At 37.9% G+C, this 23,455-nt stretch overlaps 1 protein-coding gene across 1 annotated transcript in view; it reads right to left on the bottom strand.

The window, feature by feature from the left end:
* Window positions 1-23,455, bottom strand: part of LOC128656538 (cytochrome b5 reductase 4) — a 1,054,602-nt gene that overhangs the window by 292,969 nt on the left and 738,178 nt on the right. The window contains exon 11 of the mRNA XM_053710489.1: window positions 820-960. Coding sequence (XP_053566464.1) covers window positions 820-960 — 141 coding nt within the window. The remainder of the gene's footprint in view (window positions 1-819; window positions 961-23,455) is intronic.

Raw genomic sequence — 23,455 nt, 5'->3', positions numbered from 1 at the left:
TCTATTAATAAGCCTGATACCAGTCGCTATAACTGCATTTAAGGCTTTACTTACATTAGTTCGGTATCAGCAGCATTTTCTAGCAAATTCCATCCCTAGAAAAATATTAACTGCACATACCTTATTGCAGGAAAACCTGCACGCCATTCCCTCTCTGAAGTTACCCCACTCCTCAGAATATGTGAGAACAGCCATGGATCTTAGTTACTTCTGCTAAGATCATAGAAAACGCAGGCAGATTCTTCTTCTAAATACTGCCTGAGATAAACAGTACCCTCCGGCACCATTTAAAAATAACAAACTTTTGATTGAAGAATAAACTAAGTATAAAACACCACACTCCTCTTACGACCTCCATCTTGGTTGAGGCTTGAAAGAGAATGACTGGATATGACAGTTAGGGGAGGAGCTATATAGCAGCTCTGCTGTGGGTGATCCTCTTGCAACTTCCTGTTGGGAAGGAGAATATCCCACAAGTAATGGATGATCCGTGGACTGGATACACTTAACAAGAGAAATACAGCCTCAGCTTTACTAAGCCTTTTAATACACTTGATAGTTGCTATCATATAGCCTCTTTTCCCTTCTCTCCTCTAGGCTATATATATTTAGGTAATTGAGTCTCTCCTGGTACGTTTTGTTTTTTACACCATGTACCATTTTGGTAGCCCTCCTTTGCACAGATTCAAATGAAAGAGAAAGAAAGAGATAGAGATAGAGAGAGAGAGAGAGAGAGAGAGAAACAGAAGGCGAGCGAGAGAGGCATAATATCTAAAGCTATGTTTTTATTTCAGTTATTTTTTAGTAAGTTTTTTTTACCTGAAATGTTGAGCTTGAGGTATACATGATATCCAACTGGTACATGAAGATGACATCCCTGAGGAAGCTCAAAGCAGAACAGTTTGGTATTGTGATTTATATCTGTTTTTGAAACTAGTCTGCATTTCCTATAATAAAATCCTATAATAATAAAAAAAGACAAAATGTTAAATTAAAAATGTACTTACTACCTCAAATCAAAATATTATTTGCATTTATTAATATATATATATATATATATATATATATATATATATATATATATATACAGACTTATAATTGTTTCGCATCTATACATGTATTGTCATATGACTCACAAATGTACCTAAATTATATAGTGTCAGTCTGTAAAATGTAAGGAAACCATGGCAATTTTTAAAGCAGAATATACGTCTCTCTTAGTAAATTTTCCATATACGATTCAACTAATACAGAAGCTTACAGTTGTTGCCTGTAATTTTTCTATCTTAAATGGATATAAAAGTGAAAATAATATGGTCCAATATGTTAGAGCATCTTATTAGTACCCTATTGCTTGTATATAACTGTGTTTAACCATTACTATGGATGAAACACATAGTTAAAGGCAGCCCCAGAACAGCAATACCCTACTGAATGCTAGCAAAAATATCTAATGAGCCAATCACAAGAGACCAATATGTGTAGCCAAGTTCCAAGTAGTGCAGGAGAACAATAAAATGTAAAATGCCTTAAAACTACATGCTCTAAATCATACAAGCTTAATTTTGACCTTCCTATCCCTTTAAGTGTGGAATTGAATGGGTACTATTAATTTAACCAAATAACAAAATATAACTAACTTAGCAGTATACCATATTAAATTCACATGGTCTATTTAGAATAATATTTCACACCGCAAGAAATGTAGCTGGAAGGTATATTCAGTACTGTTGCAAACTCGAGAAGCAAATACTACAGTGTTAAATGGACATACAACTAAAAAGAAAATGCTGTGATGTGTTAGAGCAGTGTTTTAACTTTTTTGTAGCAAGTACTCCTGTAGGCATACAGAATGTACCCCAATTGTGGCACACATATTATTTAAGAATTTACTCTTTAGAAGTATTAGGACAGAGACTAATAAACACATAATAAACACAGATAGTCCACCGATATTAATAACTGTATACAATTAAAAGACTACTTAATACAGTAGAAACTTAATAATTGACAAAACTATACTATAATCGCGTGTGTAATGCGTCCGTCGCGGTCGTCAGTTGCGCGTGCAGCCAACATAATGTAAGCTGCGCGTGCAGCCAAATGAAGCATTAACAAAAAAATACCTAACTGCCTGCACGAAATATTAACAAAAAAACCTAACCGCATGCAAGAAGTATTAACAAGAAAACACCTAACCGCCCTCATGAAGTATAAACAAAAAAAACATAAGCCCCCGCACAAAGTATTAACAAAAAACCTAACCGACTGCACAAACTATTAACAAAAAAAACCTAAATGTCCGCACAAAGGGCTCGATTTATCAAGCCCCTACAGCTGCAAGTTCTCACAAGAACTTGCTCGCCGTAATTTATCAAGCAGCGGTCACCAGACTGCTGCTTTCCTAAGCTCTTCGCCACCTCTAAAGTGGCGAAATTCAATCTCCTCGGTCGAGTCCGACCGAGGAGATTGAGAGCTCCTGCCCGCGCGTGATTGGCTGTGCGGGCAGGGGGCGGGATTGCACGCGAGCGCAAAATTGTGCTCGTGTGCAATGTTGATTACCTGCGGGTAATTTCGCCCCGCCACAGGCGATCGGAGGCGTACAGGGGCACGAATACGTGCCCCTGTACGCCTCAGCTTTAATAAATCTAGCCCAAAGTATTAACAAAAAAAAAACACTTAACTCGCACAAAGTATTAACAAAACAAAAAAAAACTAAACGCCCGCACAAAGTATTAACAAACAACTAACGCATGCGCAAAATGTACCTGTTCAACCACCAACCCCCACATCACAAAATAATAAAGTGAGTACCCCTAATCTGCAAATTAAAAGCAAATAACATAATTAAAATATTAACACTTAAAACACCAAACCCCCACAACACTAACTACCTAATTACACTATTGACCCCTAAACCGCAAAAACCTCCACAATGCCAACTACCTATTTACAATATTAACCCCTAAACCGCCAATTCCCCACAAAGCAAAGATTTAATCTAATCACTAACCCTCCTAACCTAACACCCCCTAAATTAAAACCAACAGCATGAAATAAAAAAAAAACTATATTCTTAATAAATAAAAAATAAATAAAAAAAAACTAACATACAATTAAAATAAAAGAATCTAATATAACAAAAAATAAAAAAAATCTAAAATTACAGAAAAAAAACACACAAAATTATCCAAAAAAAAAAAAAACACATCATTTATGTAAGAACTTACCTGATAAATTAATTTCTTTCATAGTGGCAAGAGTTCATGAGCTAGTGACGTATGTGATATACATTCCTACCAGAAGGGGGCACCTCCTACCTCACTCATACCTCAGTTTAACGTATAGCCAAGAAGTGAGGTGTAAAAAAGAGAAACAGGATAAATAAAGTGCTTTATATATAAAAAAAAATCATAACCCCCAAAAATATTGGATGGGTCTCATGGACTCTTGCCACTTTGAAAGAAATGAATTTATCAGGTAAGTTCTTACATAAATTATGTTTTCTTTCATGTAAGTGGCAAGAGTCCATGATTTAGTGACATATGGGATATAATACCCAAGATGTGGAAGTCCACGAGTCACTAGAGAGGGAGGGATAAAATAAAAACAGCTATTCTCGCTGAAAAATTAAATCCAAATAATAATTAAGTTTTCTTAAACCTAGAAGAAGGGTTAAAAGAGGTACCAGGCTTAGACCATTCTTTAGCAATCACATTAAAGATAGCGTGAGGAGTAATAACAGTAGTCAAATACAGAATTCAGGCAATGACTAGCTTTATCATCAGGAGATTTAGACTCCTCAATATTCAAAGTAAACAAAACTTCCTTTAAGAGAGAACAAATATATTCTAACTTAAATAAAAAAGATTTGTCTATATCAGTCTCTGACGTGGCATCCTCTGAATCAGAGGAGACCCCATCAGTAGAGGATACGTCAGTATGCCGAAGGTCAGAACTTAATTCACTAAGTTTAGGAAAATATTGCAAAAACCTTTTATATTTATTTGAAGGCAAAATAGCAGTCATTGCCTTCTCTATAGCTGTAGCAATACAATCGTACATTTCTGCAGTAATGCTATGTACATTTAGACTGAGATGGAATAACAGTGTGTATATTTGTACTCATAGATATATTTAACAATTTGTTAAACAAAAGCCACATAATAGAGCTGAATAATTTAGATCAGCTTAATTACAACATGCATACTTAGTTTTGTTAAATAACTGTTTAGGCAGCTCAAATTCTATGGTAACATAAGAGGCAGGTTCAGTTTGAGACATAATTGCAAAAAAATAAATTAGAAAAAAATAAAAATAAATTAATTCTGCATATTTATATCCATGCTCCTATATATGAAATATATATAACAGGCTTGAGAGAATGGGAAACAGAGTGAAAAAAATGATAAAAAAGAAAACTGATTCATAAAATGCTGCATGAAAGCTCTCTAACGGAGTTTTGTCGGTAATGACCCGAAAAGCTAACGCCGGCTTTTTTCTGGCAGCACCATAAAAATAACTCTGGTATTGAGAGTCCACATAAAGGCTGCGTTAGGCTCCAAAAAAGGAGCGTAGAGCATATTTAACGCAGCTTCAACTCTCGATACCAGAGTTGCTTACGGACGCGGCCAGCATCAAAAACGTGCTCGTGCACGATTCCCCCATAGGAAACAATGGTGCTGTTTGAGCTGAAAAAAAACCTAACACCTGCAAAAAAGCCGCGTTCAGCTCCTAACGCAGCCCCATTGTTTGCTATCAGCCAATTGGATTGAACTTGATTCTGATTGGCTGATTCCATCAGCCAATCAGAATATTCCTACCTTAATTCCGAATGGCTGATAGAATCCTATCAGCCAATCGGAATTCGAGGGACGCCATCTTGTATGACGTCATTTAAAGGAACCGTCATTCGTCGTTCAGTCATCGGCCAGGATGGATGTTCCGCGTCTGAGGTCTTCAGGATCTTGCCGCTCCGCTCCGGATGGATGACCATAGAAGATCCCGCTTGGATAAAGACTTCAATCGGATGGAAGACCTCTTCTGCCCCGCTTGGATGAAGACTTCAGCCGGATCATGGAACTCTTCAGCCCCCCGCTTGGGCTTGGATCAGGACATCGGAGGAGCTCTTCTGGATCGATCGGTGAACCTGGTATGGTGAAGATAAGGTAGGAAGATCTTCAGGGGCTTAGTGTTAGGTTTATTTAAGGGGGGTTTGGGTTAGATTAGGGGTATGTGGGTGGTGGGATGTAATGTTGGGGGGGGGGTATTGTATGTTTTTTTTTACAGGCAAAAGAGCTGAACTTCTTGGGGCATGCCCCGCAAAGGGCCCTGTTCAGGGCTGGTAAGCTAAAAGAGCTTTTAACTTTAGTAATTTAGAATAGGGTAGGGCATTTTTTTATTTTGGGGGGCTTTGTTATTTTATTAGGGGGCTTAGAGTAGGTGTAATTAGTTTAAAATTGTTGTAATATTTTTCTTATGTTTGTAAATATTTTCTTATTTTTTGTAACTTAGTTCTTTTTTATTTTTTGTACTTTAGATAGTTTATTTCATTGTAGTTATTTGTAGGTATTGTATTTAATTTATTTATTGATAGTGTAGCGTTAGGTTTAATTGTAGATAATTATAGGTATTTTATTTAATTAATTTATTGATAGTGTAGTGTTAGGTTTAATTGTAACTTAGGTTAGGATTTATTTTACAGGTAATTTTGTAATTATTTTAACTATTTTAGCTATTAAATAGTTCTTAACTATTTAATAGCTATTGTACCTGGTTTAAATAAATACAAAGTTACCTGTAAAATAAATATTAATCCTAAAATAGCTATAATATAATTATAATTTATATTGTAGCTATATTAGGATTTATTTTACAGGTAATTTTGTAATTATTTTAACTATTTTAGCTATTAAATAGTTCTTAACTATTTAATAGCTATTGTACCTGGTTTAAATAAATACAAAGTTACCTGTAAAATAAATATTAATCCTAAAATAGCTATAATATAATTATAATTTATATTGTAGCTATATTAGGATTTATTTTACAGGTAAGTATTTAGCTTTAAATAGGAATAATTTATTTAATAAGAGTTAATTAATTTCGTTAGATTAAAATTATATTTAACTTAGGGGGGTGTTAGTGTTAGGGTTAGACTTAGCTTTAGGGGTTAATACATTTATTAGAATAGCGGTGAGCTCCAGTCGGCAGATTAGGGGTTAATAATTGAAGTTAGGTGTCGGCGATGTTAGGGAGGGCAGATTAGGGGTTAATACTATTTATTATAGCGTTAGTGAGGCGGATTAGGGGTTAATAACTTTATAATAATAGCGGTGCGGTCCGCTCGGCAGATTAGGGGTTAATAAGTGTAGGCAGGTGGAGGCGACGTTGAGGGGGCAGATTAGGGGTTAATAAATATAATATAGGGGTCGGCGGTGTTAGGGGCAGCAGATTAGGGGTACATAAGTATAACGTAGGTGGCGGCGCTTTGCGGTCGGCAGATTAGGGGTTAATTATTGTAGGTAGCTGGCTGCGACGTTGTGGGGGGCAGGTTAGGGGTTAATAAATATAATATAGGGGTTGGCGGTGTTAGGGGCAGCAGATTAGGGGTACATAAGTATAACGTAGGTGGCGGTCGGCAGATTAGGGGTTAAAAAAATTTAATCGAGTGGCGGCGATGTGGGGGGACCTCGGTTTAGGGGTACATAGGTAGTTTATGGGTGTTAGTGTACTTTAGAGTACAGTAGTTAAGAGCTTTATGAACCGGCGTTAGCCCAGAAAGCTCTTAACTACTGACTTTTTTCCTGCGGTTGGAGTTTTGTCGTTAGATGTCTAACGCTCACTTCAGACACGACTCTAAATACCGGAGTTAGAAAAATCCCATTGAAAAGATAGGATACGCAATTTACGTAAGGGGATCTGCGGTATGGAAAAGTCGCGGCTGAAAAGTGAGCGTTAGACCCTTTTTTTAATGACTCCAAATACCGGAGGTAGCCTAAAACCAGCGTTAGGAGCCTCTAACGCTGGTTTTCACGGCTACCGCCCAACTCTAAATCTAGGCCTAAGTGTTTACTGAGAACACTGAATGAGCTGGGGGTGGAGCTTATAACTGCAATTTTGGCGGGGGGGAAATTTGGTGGAAAAATTTACATTTTTGGTGTGAAATTTTTGGCGCCAACAAAATTGCACACAATGATGACACATCACTGTAACGCTCGTGGGATACTCCTCTATCAGACCAAACTCGGCCAGTAGTCTTGTTATCCCGGCGCCGAGACGGAATGATAGGGAATATCCCAGAGCAGAGAAAGGCGGCACTCACCACAGGCAGGACAGTCCCTAGCGGCAACAGCAGAGCAGTCCAAGGATGAACCTCTAGAATGGTCAGACAGGCAGGGTCTGGCAACAGCAAAGCAGTTCAAGGATAAAGCACTAGAATGGTCAGGCAGGCAGGGTCTGGCAACACTAAAGCAGTCCAAGGGCACACAACTAGAATGGTCAGACAGGCAGGGTTTGGCAACAGTAAAGCAGTCCAGCAGATTAAGGGTTAAGGCAGGTAGAGTAGTCAGACAGGCAGGTACAGCAACAGTAATCAATTCAGCAGATTAAGGGTTAAGGCAGGTAACGTAGTCAGACAGGCAGGTTCAGCAACAGAGATCTATAATAGGCAGTTATAAAGAACTATCTGTCACACCCAGGAGCACACAAAGTAACACCTATACTTGGGCAGTGAAAGATCGTTAGGGAAACATTTAAATAGGCGCAGGATTCGCGCCACTGAGCTCTGATTGGCATCAGGAGTGTGCGGTAATGATGTCAGCACCGCATGCATCCTGAGCCAACACTGCCCCTGGCAACGAGCAGGGAAGGAGACTGCTGCTTCCCTAAGCTCTTCGCCACCTCTAAAGTGGCGAAATTCAATCTCCTCGGTCGAGCCCGACCGAGGAGATTGACAGCTCCTGCCTGCGAGTGATTGGCTGTGCACGGGCAGGGGGCGGGATTGCACGCGAGCGCAAAATTGCACTCGTGTGCAATTTTGATTACCGATCTGAGGAGTACAGGGGCGCGTATACGTGCCCCTGTACGCCTCAGCTTTAATAAATCTAGCCCAAAGTATTAACAAAAAAAAAGACACTTAACTGCTCGCACAAAGTATTAACAAAAAAAAAACAACTAAACGCCCGTACAAAGTATTAACAAACACCCAACGCATGCGCAAAATGTACCTGTTCAACCACCAACCCCCACATCACAAAATAATAAAGTGATTACCCCTAATCTGCAAATTAAAAGCAAATAAAGCAATGGCTAGAGCGCCGCGGCGTGACAATCACCCTATGACATAAATAGCATCATCACATGCGTGAAATGCAAAGCTGAAGAGGATTTCTAATACACCTATCACTCTAAAAAGCAGGTAAGAATTTTGATTGTATATACAAAATAACAAAATGAACCAAAATAAAGCCTAATGGATAATTCAATTATAGCTGCATAAAATGTGATTATCAACATTCCATGAGGCTAACATAATACTTAGTAGCCTAATTTATAAATAAATTACTAGCTCCAAAAAAAACCTGTATGTTTCACAGACTCTACCAACCTTGACAAATATTTAGCCACAAATAAAGTCGCTAAAAAAGAGCAATGAATTACTGACTCAAGGCATGTATACAAACAATATATAACAACTTTACTTAAAAAGTGCCCAATCCGGGGGGGCAGAGCTAGCCGCAAGTCAGAGAGGACGCACATAGCTCCGTGACTAAAATCTCAAAAAAGCACATATATGAAGGATAAAAAGCTGGATGCTACAGGATTTCAGCTAGTTACTACAGAGCCATATGACAGACAACTGGAGTTAGCCTAGTGTTCGCTTTTTTTAGGCAGAACCAGAAGACTGCATTGGAAAGACCGCGGCTGCAGCCTAGAGAAAATAAAACTCGGGCATACATGCACACGGCTAACAGAGGAGATCTAATAATTAGCAATACAGTGTGCAGACAACTCAAAAGCAGCGACATCTGGCAGTACATCAGCAAAGGCTAGCCACCTTAACATGGAGGATCAAGGTACGATGCGAAACCGCCATTAACATATTGCGCATCTAACAACAGCCCTCACTGAGCTGCATTTAGGAGCTGAACGCACTTTACAAAGTTTATTGCTCCCCTTATACCCCGCAAATGGGTCCTTTATATAAATAACAAAACCCCCAAATCTAACCGAGAACGCCAGAAAGGCACCGGAAGGAAAACAGTTGGGAACGCTTATAAAGGACATTTGATCATATTTATCCCCCTTTATCTAAGCAGAAAGGGTACAATACAGTAAGGAATATACAAAATCTGATTGTTAAAATAGTGCAGAGCTAGGGATACTATCCCTGTGAATCAAGCCATATTAGAGAACTGCAATCCTTTAATACTCATAAGTAACATGGCTAAGCAAGAGGGTCATCTGAGCAGTAGCAGCGACACCTGAAGCAAAGACTAATGACTTAATGACATATCAATCCCTACATGCTATAAATTAGCTAGCACAGCATCTTAGAGGACACCATAAAGAAGCAGACAAACTTACATCCCCCCTACCCAGCTACAAGAGCTACAGAAATAAAACAGCAATATGAAGAACAAATCAAAAACGGTTATAAGACTGTTTTCACGGTCAAAGATGAAACAAAGAACATTAGAAAAATTCTTTAGCGCAAGCAGGAAGTAATTCCCTTTACCATCTGAAGATATAACGGAACTAACTCCATCAGTATCCACTAATAAAGAGCTATTAGCCAAATAAAAGTATTATTTTCAGTAAGAACTGAAAACTGCAAGATCTGAACTCAGACAAGACCATACTAGAAATAGGGGGCCCCGCACAGCGGAACTGGAAGAGAATCTAGACTAAGTAGTTGTTGAAATACCACATCTACACAATGCCATTCAAGATCAGTCATCACAAATCAAAAGACTGGAAGATCAAATAGAAGATCTTGAAAATAGATAGAGAAGGTCAAATCTCAGGATCCAAAACCTCCCAGAAAATTATACTAACCTTACAGACACAATCATGAAACTCTTCCGCCAGCTTCTGCCAGAAACAGATGACTCCATGTTGCTCATGGACAGAGTACATAGGGCTCTCTCTAGACCACCCACAACCGTCGATTGGCGAGAGATGTTATATTAAAAATGCATTATTTCCACATCAAAGACCAATTACTGACAGCAGCCAGGACTGCTCAAACAATAAAATTTGTTGAAGGACATTACTCTAAAAATTTTCAAGATTTAGCCCCCGATCACGTTGCGCAGAAGGCGAGAGCTCAAGCCTATCTTATCTATACTGAATAATATGCAAATAAGATATAGATGAAACTTTCCGTTTAGGTTGTCATTTAATTATCAAAACAACTCCTACTCCTGCACAACAATCGAAGAAGGACAAGACATTCTATGAAGGCTACATCTTTTACCAGAAATACAAGACAAAGAGCAGCAGCCTAAATCACAGAGAAAATCTTTTCAAAGGGAGTGGACATCAGCGGGTAAACAGAAAAAACTTTGAAAAGAACCCAAGAACCCAAGAACTCAAACTGGAATACACAGAATTCAGAGGAAGAAACAGAAGGACACCTGAACTAAAACGACAAACCCTTAAGATCTACTGTTTTCCACTGCTGAACTCTTTGAATAAGTAGGTTACTGTTCAACAAAGGCATCAAGGATATTGAAAATGTTTGTATAATCTCACTGTAATCTATTTAAGTTATTGAATTGTAAGGTCGTTAGTCAGACCAACTTGCCCACTCGGCCCTGGATAATGATGTCAAACACTGTGCCTTTATTATACACTGATTGTGCTGATGAGGCGTTCCTCATTGTCTTTCCCCAATCTCACCTAAGATAACACTTCTGTCCATATACACCTAATACACCCCTATTTCCACCCCTTTCCCGCCCATTTTCCCATTTCCTCTTCCCTCTCCCTCGCTTTCTTAATCATAGCATGAGGGTCATATTCACAGATTTAATTCACATGTTAGTTATTTTTAAGCTACTGTAAACTGAATGCTGTTGCTGTTTAGCTGTTTCATTCATATTGTTCAAAATGTTTATGTTTGTATTAATCAAAATGTTTTTAATAGTTGATAATCTATTGTACATTACACTACTCCCTCAAGCGTATAGTCCATAGACAACAGAAAAGTGAACCTAAACAGAAAATTTTGGGTGATTTTTTACTTGCAAAACTGTTCAAAATATGGGCGAGTAATGTGCATAGAAAGATACAAAAAAGATACAGGGGACTAACAAGAAACAAACAAGAGTATTGGCTAAATAAAAATGGACGCCATCCATGTCTAACTTGTGCTTATATAAAGACAGGATAATCTTTTATTTCTTTCTAAACACAGAATAGATATACAAAATTAGATATTGTTTGGATTGCACATCAAAATACATAGTATACCTTATTATTTGCTCAAGTTTTAATAAACTGTATGTGGGGTGCTCGAAGCCGTATGCTAAAGGACAGAGCTAGGGAACATCTAATGATATACAGGCAGATCCACCGAGGACAAGAGTAGCTAAACATTTTGCATGCATGCAAACCCCACTAAAGCATTTCAGGTACAAGCAATAGACTATATACATAGTTCACCTAGAGGAGGAATAGATTTAAAAATCTATTGTTTAAGGAGGACTAAGTGGATATTCTTTTTGCCAAACAAAGGAACCTAATGTATAAATGCTAGGTGGGAAGTGGACCTCTTTTTAGGTTAATCGCTTTAGGATAAGAAAGAATCCTCATTAAGTTCTGTAACTCTTTAATTGTTTTTATATACGTATGTAACATTGTCCCTTTAACAACTATTTTTCTGGTTCATTAATCCCTTCGGTTCAGAACCTTGTTTCTTTTTAATCATTAGGTTGAATTTCTAGATACTTTTTAGCAGGAGATAAAAACATTTACTCTTTCAAGGTAGCTCTTGATACGATTTGTTATATACTTAATTTGGAGCACTAGACACAATGTTGCGACAGATATTAAAAGCTCATAGAGCCGATGTTTTGACAGAAAATCTGCCTAGCAACAGCTGAGTATCTATCCTGCTTTTTTGAAATAGGGTAAGACATTACCAAAACGAGTCTTCCGTCTTTTGAATGGAAGTAATGTGATTAGAAGGGTGTTTAAAAAGCTGGCGGTTTAGTTTATACCACAGTCAATATTGAAAAAGCTATGGCGAAACGCTTCTAGTGACGCATCTCCAAGGGTCGGAGGTATCTAACATTGTACATGGTACCACTAATAGAAAACAATTCCAGGTCTGTAACATTTTATTTGAAGTTTTTAAATAAAAGCTATGTTTTATAATATATGAACTGGATGTACGAAGTGTTTTTCTATGAAGAACCTGTAATAGCAATTATGCTTAAAGTCGATATTTCTATGGCATTTGTGATATATCACCAAGTACAGGTTCCTTCAGTCAACCGTATTATCTTTCTATGCACATACTCTCCCATATTTTGAACAGTTTTGCAATTGGATAACACACTCCTGCAGCTCTTTGAAAGCAGGTAGTGTTTTAGTTATCGTATTTTTGTGCTACTTTAAGGGTTAAGCACGGGTGTGGTGCATACTGCAGCTGCATCAGGGAGTTTCTGGACTTTGTTTGATTTTTTACTTGATCACAATTTTATAGATGGTTGGAGAACCTTAAAACAAAGGTACGAGGGATTACACATACCATTCAACGGTTCATGACTCCCCGTCGAGAATTGACTATATTCTTCTAAGCCAAATTCTGGTTCCACTACTTGCACAAGCGAAAATACAAAATTGCACTTGGTCAGATCATGCTATAGTTGAGGTCACCCTACAGGGGATAATAAATCACAACAGAACTAAAACTTGGACATATATCCCTAAAATAATCGGAGATCCATTTATTAAACAGCGATTACTAAATGAACTCACCCACTTTATAACAGTTAATGACGGAACTACAGATAACCCATTACATCAATGGGGAGCACTTAAAGCATTCATAAGGGGATACCTAATAACTGAATCCGCAAAGCAACACAAAATCCACAAATCTAAACTAGAAAAATTAAGAACTGACATTACAAACCTTGAGAGAAGCAATAGCACATCCATGTTCCTCTACAAATAAACAGTTAAAACAAAAAAACAAAGAATTAGATAAGCTACCAAATCTATAAAGTTATTGGACACACACTACTTCATCCACTCCAACAAACCAGATAGGATGTTAGCAAATAAATTGAAGGAAATCACTAGAGCCACAGCAGTGCCTCAAATACATATGCAGACTGGAAAAGTGACAAATGATCCAATAGAAATTGCAAACACCTTTGCCGACTACTATTGAAATCTATATAACCTCCCAGCACCTAACACAAACCAGACAACAGACGAAGCACTTAATAAGTTTCTAGCAGACAGCACAATACCCAGCTTACCCCAAACCGACACTAAAATACTAAATGATCCCATATCAGTAACACAAGTTCTAATGGCAATAAAAGACCTCAAACCGAACAAGGCCCCAGGAATAGATGGTTGTTCGGGAACGTTTTATAAAACTTTTAAAGACATACTTGCCCCACAATTAGCCCATATATTTATCTCCATAATGAAGGGTAGAGAAGTCCCAAAAGAAATGCTGTTAGCTAGGATATCAGTCATCCCTAAACCGGGAAAAAATAAACAGCTGTGCCAAAATTACAGACTCATTTCCCTGATAAACCAGGACATCAAACTGTTCACAAAAATATTAACAAATAGACTAAATGAACCATTAACTAAATTGATACACTCAGATCAAGTTGGTTTCATTAAAACCAGAGAAGCATAAGATAATACCCGCAAAGTTATAGACCTGATAAACTATGCTGCAGTACATGGAGTGCCTTCTCTGCTTCTATCGTTGGATGCCGAGAAAACATTCGATAGGGTTAATTGGAACTATATGATGGCCTTACTAAACAAAGTAGGAATACAGGGAGAATTTTTGAACGCTATCTCTTTACTGTACTCAGCACCTGAAGCCTATATTAGACTAGCAGGTTACAACTCTAAATTTATAAAGATTCGAAATGGAACCAGACAGGGATGCCCACTTCCCCCCTGTTATTTGCTCTATGTATTGAACCCTTGGCAATTAAAATTAGGGAATGTCCAGACATCTCGGATATTAAAGTTGCTACTAAACAATATAAACTTGCACTTTTTGCAGATTATATCATTTTAACTTTAACAAAACCCACGCTCTCCTTACCTCCCCTATATAATATAATGCAACAATTTAGCACCCTGTCTAGATACAAGGTAAACGAGGATAAGTGGGAAGCCATGGGAATTAATTTACCGTCACATACTAAAAAACTTCGAGGCAAATTTCTCCTTTAAATGTGCAAACAAAACCATAAAATATTTAGGAATCCACATCACTAATGATGTTTACACCCTTTTCCGATACAACTATAAACCTTTATTTTCCCAACTGCGACAACTTATGTCCAAATGGACGAAATATAAAATATCCTTCTTAGGGAGAATTATAGTGTCTAAAATGACAATCCTACCAAAACTTCTAAACCTCTTTAGATCGTTACCTATTTCTATCCCAATCAGGGAACTACACAACATGCAAAACGATATTCTCTCTTTTATTTGGCAGAACAAAAAAGCAAGGATTAATAAGCAAATTATGACTAGGCATAGAGCTAGGGGCGTACTGGGTATACCCCACCTAATTTCATATCACAACGCTGTCAGATTGGTACAAACGGCTCTTTGGTGCAAGAGAGATAGAAACATGCAATGGGTACATTTAGAGGCAGACATAATAGGAATAAATAATATCGCCAAACTATTATGGACTTCAAAACAAAGTAGACCTCAGCAGGGGAAAAGGTTCATAACCATCACACACACTTTATTTATATGGGACAAATTAAAACTTCACCACCAAATCATAAATGCCAAATCTCCAATAACCCCTTTAATTAATCTTAACTCCTCCATAGATAAGATAGTACAAGATAAGTGGTCCAATAGAGGACTATACAGGTGGCCCTCGGTTTACAACGTTCAATTTACACTGTTTCAGTATAACAACCTTTTTTTCCAGTCATGTGACTGCTATTGAAAAACATTGAGAAGCAGTGCATTGATGAAAATAGCCAGTAGGTGGAGTTGTCCGATTGTGTTGCAGCAAAGCCAAGCAAGCTGAAATTAATCAGTTTAACCAGACCTGAGCTATAGAGCAGATTTCAAAGGAACTAGATCTTCCTGTATATAAATCAGTCCAGATTGGAATGCATAGAAAGAAATGTTTGCAAGTGAAGTGTGTTGTGTGATTATGTTATTAGGTTTATAATGCTGTTTAGCAAATGTTTTTGTTCATTTAACTTAGTTTAATTATATATTCTGTGTTGTGTGATTATTTTATTAGGTTTATAATGCTGTTTGGCATTTAAAGTCTTCATTTCAAAGCTTTAAAAATAATGTATTAGGTGTTACTTATGACAATTTTGAGAGGGCCTGGAACCTAACTCCCTCACTTCCCATTGACTTACATTATAAACTGGGTTTCAATTTACAACGGTTTCAATTTACAACCATTCCATCTGGAACCTAACCCCGGCGTAAACTGAGGGCTACCTGTATATAGGATAGCGGACACCCTCATTAATGGGACACTTCTGACACACAAACAATATAATGAATTAGACCCCTCAGACACACATACATGGTTTCATTACCTTCAACTCCACTCGAGAGTGCACAAAGCTATGCGTACGTTAACTACATACAATACTACCCCCCTTGAATCTTTATGTCTTTATAAAACAAGACCAAAAGGCTCCATAACGAAGTTATACCTGACATTCAATACACCTGACAGCACCACCAAAACACTGACAATAGGTAAATGGGAAGTTGACATGGGAAAGGAATGGCCAACCTCAGATTGGATCCAGACACTTAGACAGGGCACTAAGTTCACTGTTAACTCCACATTACATGAAAACTATCTGAAATCCACTTATAGATGGTATTTATAACTAGATATTGGAAAACTGAACCCCCAGGGTTCTATATCATAGAACAAAAAATAGAGTACTTATACAGAACGTCTAGTTCAGTAGCTGACTTAATGGCAACCAAAGACACATTTATAGAGATATGGGAACCTTGGATAATGTATACGGAAGCAAGACATAGAGAGCATATTGATACTACCCGAGCAGTCAGGCTCCATACCCCCCTCATACATAGTCTGAATGACTGAAAACATATTGACAACACTTCACCACTAAATCTAATAGCGTAATCAACAATTTTAGTGAGATAATACAGTAACAAATGTACATGTCAACTAGTTTTATTAATTAACCAATTGTTGTCCTTTAATATTTGTTATTGTTGTACAAGTTACGTAAAAATAATGGACCACAGATTTCATTGTTTAATAATTTCATTGTATTTTACTTGAATTTAAAAATTTGCAATTGTATTATGTTACATTTGATAATAAAAGCAACTTCGAGAAAAAAAAAAAAAAAAAAAAAGTGCCCAATCCATAGCTAAGAGTGTCTTATATAATAAAAGTATATACTTACCGTGTAAGACACCCATCCACATATAGCAGACAGCCAAACCAGTACTGAAACATATCAGCAGAGGTAATAGTAGAGGAGTATAATGTGGATCTGTAAAGGGAGGCAGCAGATGAATCCCTGCAACCGAATTTACAGAGAGTTCTAGAATAGATTTCCATAGGCAAAAACATGGTATCATCAGGCAATACTCCCTTCACATCCCTCAGACAAACACTGTACTTAGAGAGGAACTGGGCTTCAAAATGCTTAGAAGCACCTTTCACAGAAGAAATCAAGCACATCATGCTTCACCATCTTCTAAGGAGGCAAAGTTTGTAAAACTGAGGTATGAGTGAGGTGGGAAGTGTATTTATATGCATTTGAGGTTTGGGAAACTTTGCCCCCTTCTGGTAGGAATGTATATCACATACATCACTAGCTCATGGACTCTTGCCACTTACATGAAAGAAATTAAACCTAATATAATACCCCTATAAAAATAAAAAATCACCGCAAAATAAAAACACCCCCTAATCTAAAACTAAACTACAAATATCTCTTAAAAGGGCCTTTTGTAGGGTGTTGCCCTAAAACAATCAGCTCTTTTACCTGAATAAAGTACCAATAACCCCTAAAAGTAAACCCCCCACAATAAAAAAAGTCTAAAAAAAACCTAAGCTACCCCCCCCCCCAAGTCTAAACCCGAAATAGGTACTCACAATTCCTGAAGTCTGGAGGTGAAGGTCTTCTTCCAGGAGACTCTATCTTCATCCAACGCTGGGACATCTTCTGTCTTCATCTGGAGCTAAGGCGACACAGAGCAGAGATGGCCATGGAGCGGAGGTGGCTGCTAAGCAGAAACGGCGACCGTGCAGAGATCCAGTATGGATGATCCTCTTCATGCGATCGCTTCCGCACACTGAAGATTGAATGCAAGGTACCCCATTTAGGTACATTGCATTCCTATTGGCTGACATTTTTAAATCAGCCAATAGGATGAGAGATACTAAAATAAAAAAAAAATAAAAAATTGTCTGTTCAAATCAGCCACGCTCCGGATGAAGATAGAAGATGTTCCCGCACTGGATGAAGATGGAGCCGCCCGGAAGAAGACCTTCCCCGCCGGACTTCAGCAACTGTGATAACCCTATTTAGGGGTTAGACTTAGGTTTTTCTTGGGGTGGTTTTTTTTTTTAGATTAGGGATTTTTTATTTTTTAATGGGCACTAAAGAGCTGATTGCCCTTTTAAGGGCAATGCCCATACAAATGCCTCTTTAGGGGCAATGGGTAGCTTAGGTTTTTTATTTTGAGTGGTTGTGTGGGTGGGGGGGTTACTTTTAGGGGGCAATTTGTACTTTATTTAGGTTAAAGAGCTGATCGCTTTAGGGTAATGACCTACAAAAGGCCCTTTAAGGGCTATTGGTAGTGTAGTGTTAGAGTAGGGGGTGTTTTTATTTTTTTATAGGGGTATTAGTTTAGGTTTAAAAAATGTTATTTTGGATAAATTATTTTCTGTAATTTTAGATTTTTTTTAATTTTACCTCACTTTTAAAAATAGACTAAATTAATCCAATTTTCCCTTTCTCTGTATCATGTGACAGCCATCAGCCAATCAAAAAACATAATTTAGGTAAGAACTTAGCTGATAAATTAATTTCTTTCATAATGGCAAGAGTCCATGAGCTAGTGACGTATGGGATATACATTCCTACCAGGAGGGGGCAAAGTTTCCCAAACCTCAAAATGCCTATAAATACACCTCCCACCCAACACATACTTCAGTTTAACGTATAGTCAAGTAGTGAGGTGTAAAAAGGCGTAAAAAAGCATACAAAAAAGAGGAACTGGAAAATGATATTGTGCTTTTATACAAAAAAATATAACCACCAAAAACAGGGTGGGCCTCATGGACTCTTGCTATTATGAAAGAAAGAAATTTATCAGGTAAGTTATTACATAAATTATGTTTTCTTTCATGTAAATGGCAAGAGTCCATGAGCTGACATATGGGATAAAATACACAAGATGTGGAAGTCTACAGAAGAGTCACTAGAGAGGGAGGGATAAAATAAAAACAGCTATTTCCGCTGAGAAATTAAATCCGAAAAATAAGTTCTTAAAAACAGAAGAATCAAACTGAGACAGCTGCCTGAAGAACTTTTCTACCAAAGACTGCTTCAGAAGAAGCAAATACATTGAAATGGTAAAATTTTGTAAATATATGCAAAGATGTTGCTGCTTTGCAATTCTGATCAACTGAAGCTTCATTTTTAAAAGCCCAATAAGTGGCAACCGATCTAGTAGAATGAGCTGTAATTCTCTGAGGAGGAGACTGTCCCGCCTCCAAATAAGCCTTGTGAATCAAAAGCTTTAACCAAGATGCCAAAGAAATGGCAGAGGCTTTCTGACCTTTCCTAGAACCGGAAAGGACAACAAATAGACTAGAAGTCTTCCTGAAATCCTTAGTAGTCTCAACATAGTATTTCAAAGCCCTTACCACATCCAAAGAGTGTAACGATTTTTCAAGTAAATTCTTTGGATTTGGAAACAAGGAAGGAACAACAATTTCCCTACTAATGTTGTTAGAATTCACAACCTTAGGAAGAAATTTAAACAAAGTTCGCAAAACAGCTTTATCCTGATGGAAAATCAAAAAAGGAGACTCACAAGAGAGAGCAGACAATTCAGAAACTCTTCTAGCAGAAGAGATAGCCAAAAGAAACAATACTTTCCAAGAAAGTAGCTTAATGTCCAAAGAATGCATAGGCTCAAAAGGAGGAGCCTGCAAAACCTTCAAAACCAAATTAAGACTCCCTGGAGGAGAAATAGACTTAATAACAGGCTTAATACGGACCAAAGCCTGAACAAAACAATGAATATCAGGAAGTTTAGCAATCTTTCTATGAAATAAAACAGAAAGAGCAGAGATTTGTCCCTTCAAAGTACTTGCTGACAAACCTTTATCCAACGCATCCTGAAGAAAATGTAAAATTCTGGGAATTCTAAAAGAATGCAGAGGCAGCCTTCAAGGGCTTAGAAATTAGCATATGAGCCTACCTAGGTTTAGCCTTCAACAATACCTAGAGTACAAAGCAAATTTGATGAGAAAAGTAAATTGCAAAGTTGTTTAAAATTGCATGCCCAAGGAGAGTTCCGGTGGAGACGGAGCACAGGTGTCTGGTCAGGTGTTGCACCTCCTCTGACTTGCTTCTCCTACAAGCTAATTGGTGAGGAATGGCGCCTAAACCCTTAGACCCTGGGCGGCTTGTATAGCAGAAAACTATCGCTACTGGGACTCCATAGTTCCATAATAATGCACTAAAGCTGCGAGCTGCAGCACTTGTAAAGGACCCAACTCTCCCTTAAGCTTTTATGGAACATCTTGCTTTTGCAGTCTTGAGGTTATACTGGAGGGGGCAAAGACTGCGAGAAAAGCAGATTGGAAAACTGCTGTTGTACTTACCAGCTTACTTGTCTCCTGTTCACAGTCGCTGTGAGAAAGAGGTCGGACATTATCTGAGTCACTGTGGCTTTACTACCTGAGTGTTGGCCAGAAAGACAGGGGCCGCCTGGTGCCGGGGTGCCTCTGCTTCTTTGGAGTGCTTTCTCTGCCTAGGTCCTGTGGAGCGACCTGTACCCCGGAAGGAGGTCGTTGACTGGTGCTGTTGTGCCGGTCACAAACCCGGATCCGTTGGTTTGGCTGGTTGTCTGGCTGCGGACCTGGGACCGCCTTGTTTGATGTTCCTTGGGACTCGGTATCTGTCTTTCTTAGAAGGAATAACCCGGGAGCTTCTTCGAGACCTCCAGGATCTGCATTCTTCTCTTTGTTGTGCCCTCCCACCGATGCTGCGTGAGGGCTAAGGCTGGGCAGTGCTGCCTGGAGGTCCCTTTGGTCCTCTGCTTACATCTGCTGCCTTGCTTCATATAGAGCCGGCTACAAGACGGGCCTGGGCACTTGTTTGCTCTCTCTTTGCTTGGCGTCCCCCCTCCCACCGGTGTTGCGCGAGGGGGGACTACTTTCTAAGGAGGTCTTGTTTTTCCATCTGCAACCAGCAACCGGTAAAGGACAGGATGGGTAAAGTAAAGTAGAGTACTGGACAATCACTAATTTTATTTATCCCCTGTCACACAACTTTAATTGACTTTACCTGGCACCGGGCTCTTATTTGAATTGCTCCTACTCCTAGATGGACTTTTCTTCCTGCTCACTGGGTTATATGCTGTATAGTGTGCTGTCAATCTCTCCCATAACAAGGGTAATTAATTAAGAAGGGAAGGAGAGGGAGATAAGAAGAGGAGAAATTCAAGAGAGGTTTTTGATCTGTGTCTAAATGCTTTAAATATAAGCTGCAATTGAGTCATAATGGCTCTATGTACATAAATTTTTCACCTTTATAAGTTATCCTTGCTGCATTAGGCAAAATTTTCTTGTTTCATGTAAATTACTAATCTTCAATATAATCTCACTCTTACAAGATGTAACTTAAAAATCTCAATACTACTCATTTGTTACATTAATTCATCTTTGTAACATCTTTGTATCCTATATAAGATATTTTTTTATAAGTTATAGGACCTTAAAGCCCCGGTCTCATTGAGCTGTACATACTATTTGTGAAAAGGAGTGTGTAACAACAATTAGGTTGGGGCCTAAGATTCAATGTATTATGAGTGTTTTACCTCAGGAATGAAACCTCTGGTCTTTTTTGCTCTAGTTAATCTAACAATTCTAACTACCTCTTTCTAGGTTCTTGTTATTATACTAGTTAAGGTAACATATGAAAAGTCTGTTGTTGTCTCTATTCTCTGTTAATCTTTGCTAACTAGTTGAAGGAAAAGGGGGAAAAGAGAAAAAAAAAAAAAAAAAGACATCCTTGTCTGCAGGCCTTGGCCTTCGTGGAGGTAGTGTTTATATAAAATTTAGTATTGCAATTATATTACAATGATCCTAGGATTCTTGGTTTATAGTTCTATATAAAAAGTAAGATAAAGCTGTCAATCTAATAACAGGAACTTTATTTATTTTTATTTTTTTTGTCTCTTTAGTGACTTTATATTCTCTTTTGTCGCCGATATGACTGATTCTATCTCACTTAGTGCACATTGTTTTTTCTGGCTACTAATTAGATAAAAAAATAAAATATATATAATAATTTTTTTTTTCTCTCTCACTACCCCCACACACCCTTTCCCTTCCTTCTGGGGTTTCCTACCCCATTTATCACTTTTGGAACAGAGTAGTTTCCTCCTCTTATTTTTTTTACACTCTCACAGGCATATGGATAAATTTTTATCTTTGCAGTCTAAAAGTTCACCATCAGCCATGTCGGCTAGACAAAGGGATAAAAGACAGAAAGGGCTCACAGAGGTTTTTGGTGAGGTACAGCAGTCTGCTCATGACTCTTTAAACATACAAGAGCCTATTGATTTACAGTCCCTAGTTTTAAATATTTCTACGGATTTGGCACCTAAATTTGACTCTCTAAGACTAGAGATTAAACATGATATTGCACAATTAGCTACAGAGGTGAAACAATTTTCAGAAAGATTCTCTGAAATAGAACAGAGAGTATCTGATCTTGAAGATCTTACCTTAGCTCAAAATACCAAATTAGAAGTTAATTCCTCTGCCCTCCTTAAATTATAGAATAAGGTAGAAGATTTGGAAAATCGTGCGAGGCGAAACAATTTAAAAGTAATAGGGGTTCCTGAGGGAAAGCAATCTGAGGATTTAAATAAATTACTCAGACACTCCCGGCCCTACTTAAGATACCTGAAACTCACTCAGATATTGTCATAGAGCGGGTACTTGCATCTCCATCACAAAATATGAGGCGAAGACCAATCATAGCAAAATTTTTGAACTACCAAGATAAAATTGCCTTTTTACAAGCTTTTCGTAAAAATCAGTCCATATTTCTTGAAGGAACAAAAATATTGTTATTCCAGGACTATGCAATTGATACTGCTTCAAAAAGAAGGGAGCTAGTTCCAGTATGCACTAAATTCATACAGCAGGGATTGCGGGCAACGATTGTATATCCAGCTAGGCTTCTATTATTGTTTGACAATACCTCACACTTCTTTGATACTGCCTCTGCGGCAGAAGCTTTTTTTAATTAAAAACTGTACACCTGAGTAACTGGTTTCTTAAGATAATCAGCTCTTACTAGTAAAGGTAAGAATAGACCCATTACTCTGCCCACATGATGGGGTCCTTTCAGATTAGGGTAACAGATGGCCTAGCCATCTGTTTTATGTACTGTGTTTTGTCTTTCGTGTTCCCTTCCCTTTTGTTCCTTTCCCTTCCCCCCACTTTTTTTTTCTTTTTTTTTCTTCATCACTATCCTTCCTCTCGAGATCTAGATATTTTGTAATATGACTGGGATTAAATTTACCTCCTGGACCTGGAATATAGGAGGTCTTACATCTCCTATTAAAAGAAAAATGATAATTTCATATCTTAAGAAAATAGGCACTTCTATTGCTTTTTTACAAGAAACACACCTGAAGACTCAAGAAATTCTTAAGCTTAAATCCTCCTAGGTTAGGGAGGTTTTTATCTCTTCTAGTTGTAGGCGAAAAGGCGGAGTTGCCATTCTCCTGGGTAAAAAATTTCACTATGAGATACTCCAGAGTGAGTCAGATGAAGAAGGGAGATATATCATACTGAAAATCAAGATTGCTAATATTCTGTATACCTTATGTAACGTTTATGCTCCAAATGTCTTTGATTTGTCGTTTTGGGACTCACTACAGGCGAGGCTTATGGCATGTGCAGAGGGTCTGTTGATATTGGCTGGCGATT

Source organism: Bombina bombina, chromosome 4 (genome assembly GCF_027579735.1).
Source record: "Bombina bombina isolate aBomBom1 chromosome 4, aBomBom1.pri, whole genome shotgun sequence".
Taxonomy (NCBI): domain Eukaryota; kingdom Metazoa; phylum Chordata; class Amphibia; order Anura; family Bombinatoridae; genus Bombina; species Bombina bombina.
The sequence above is the reverse complement of the archived record's forward strand: the minus strand, read 5'-3'. Positions and strand labels throughout refer to the sequence as shown.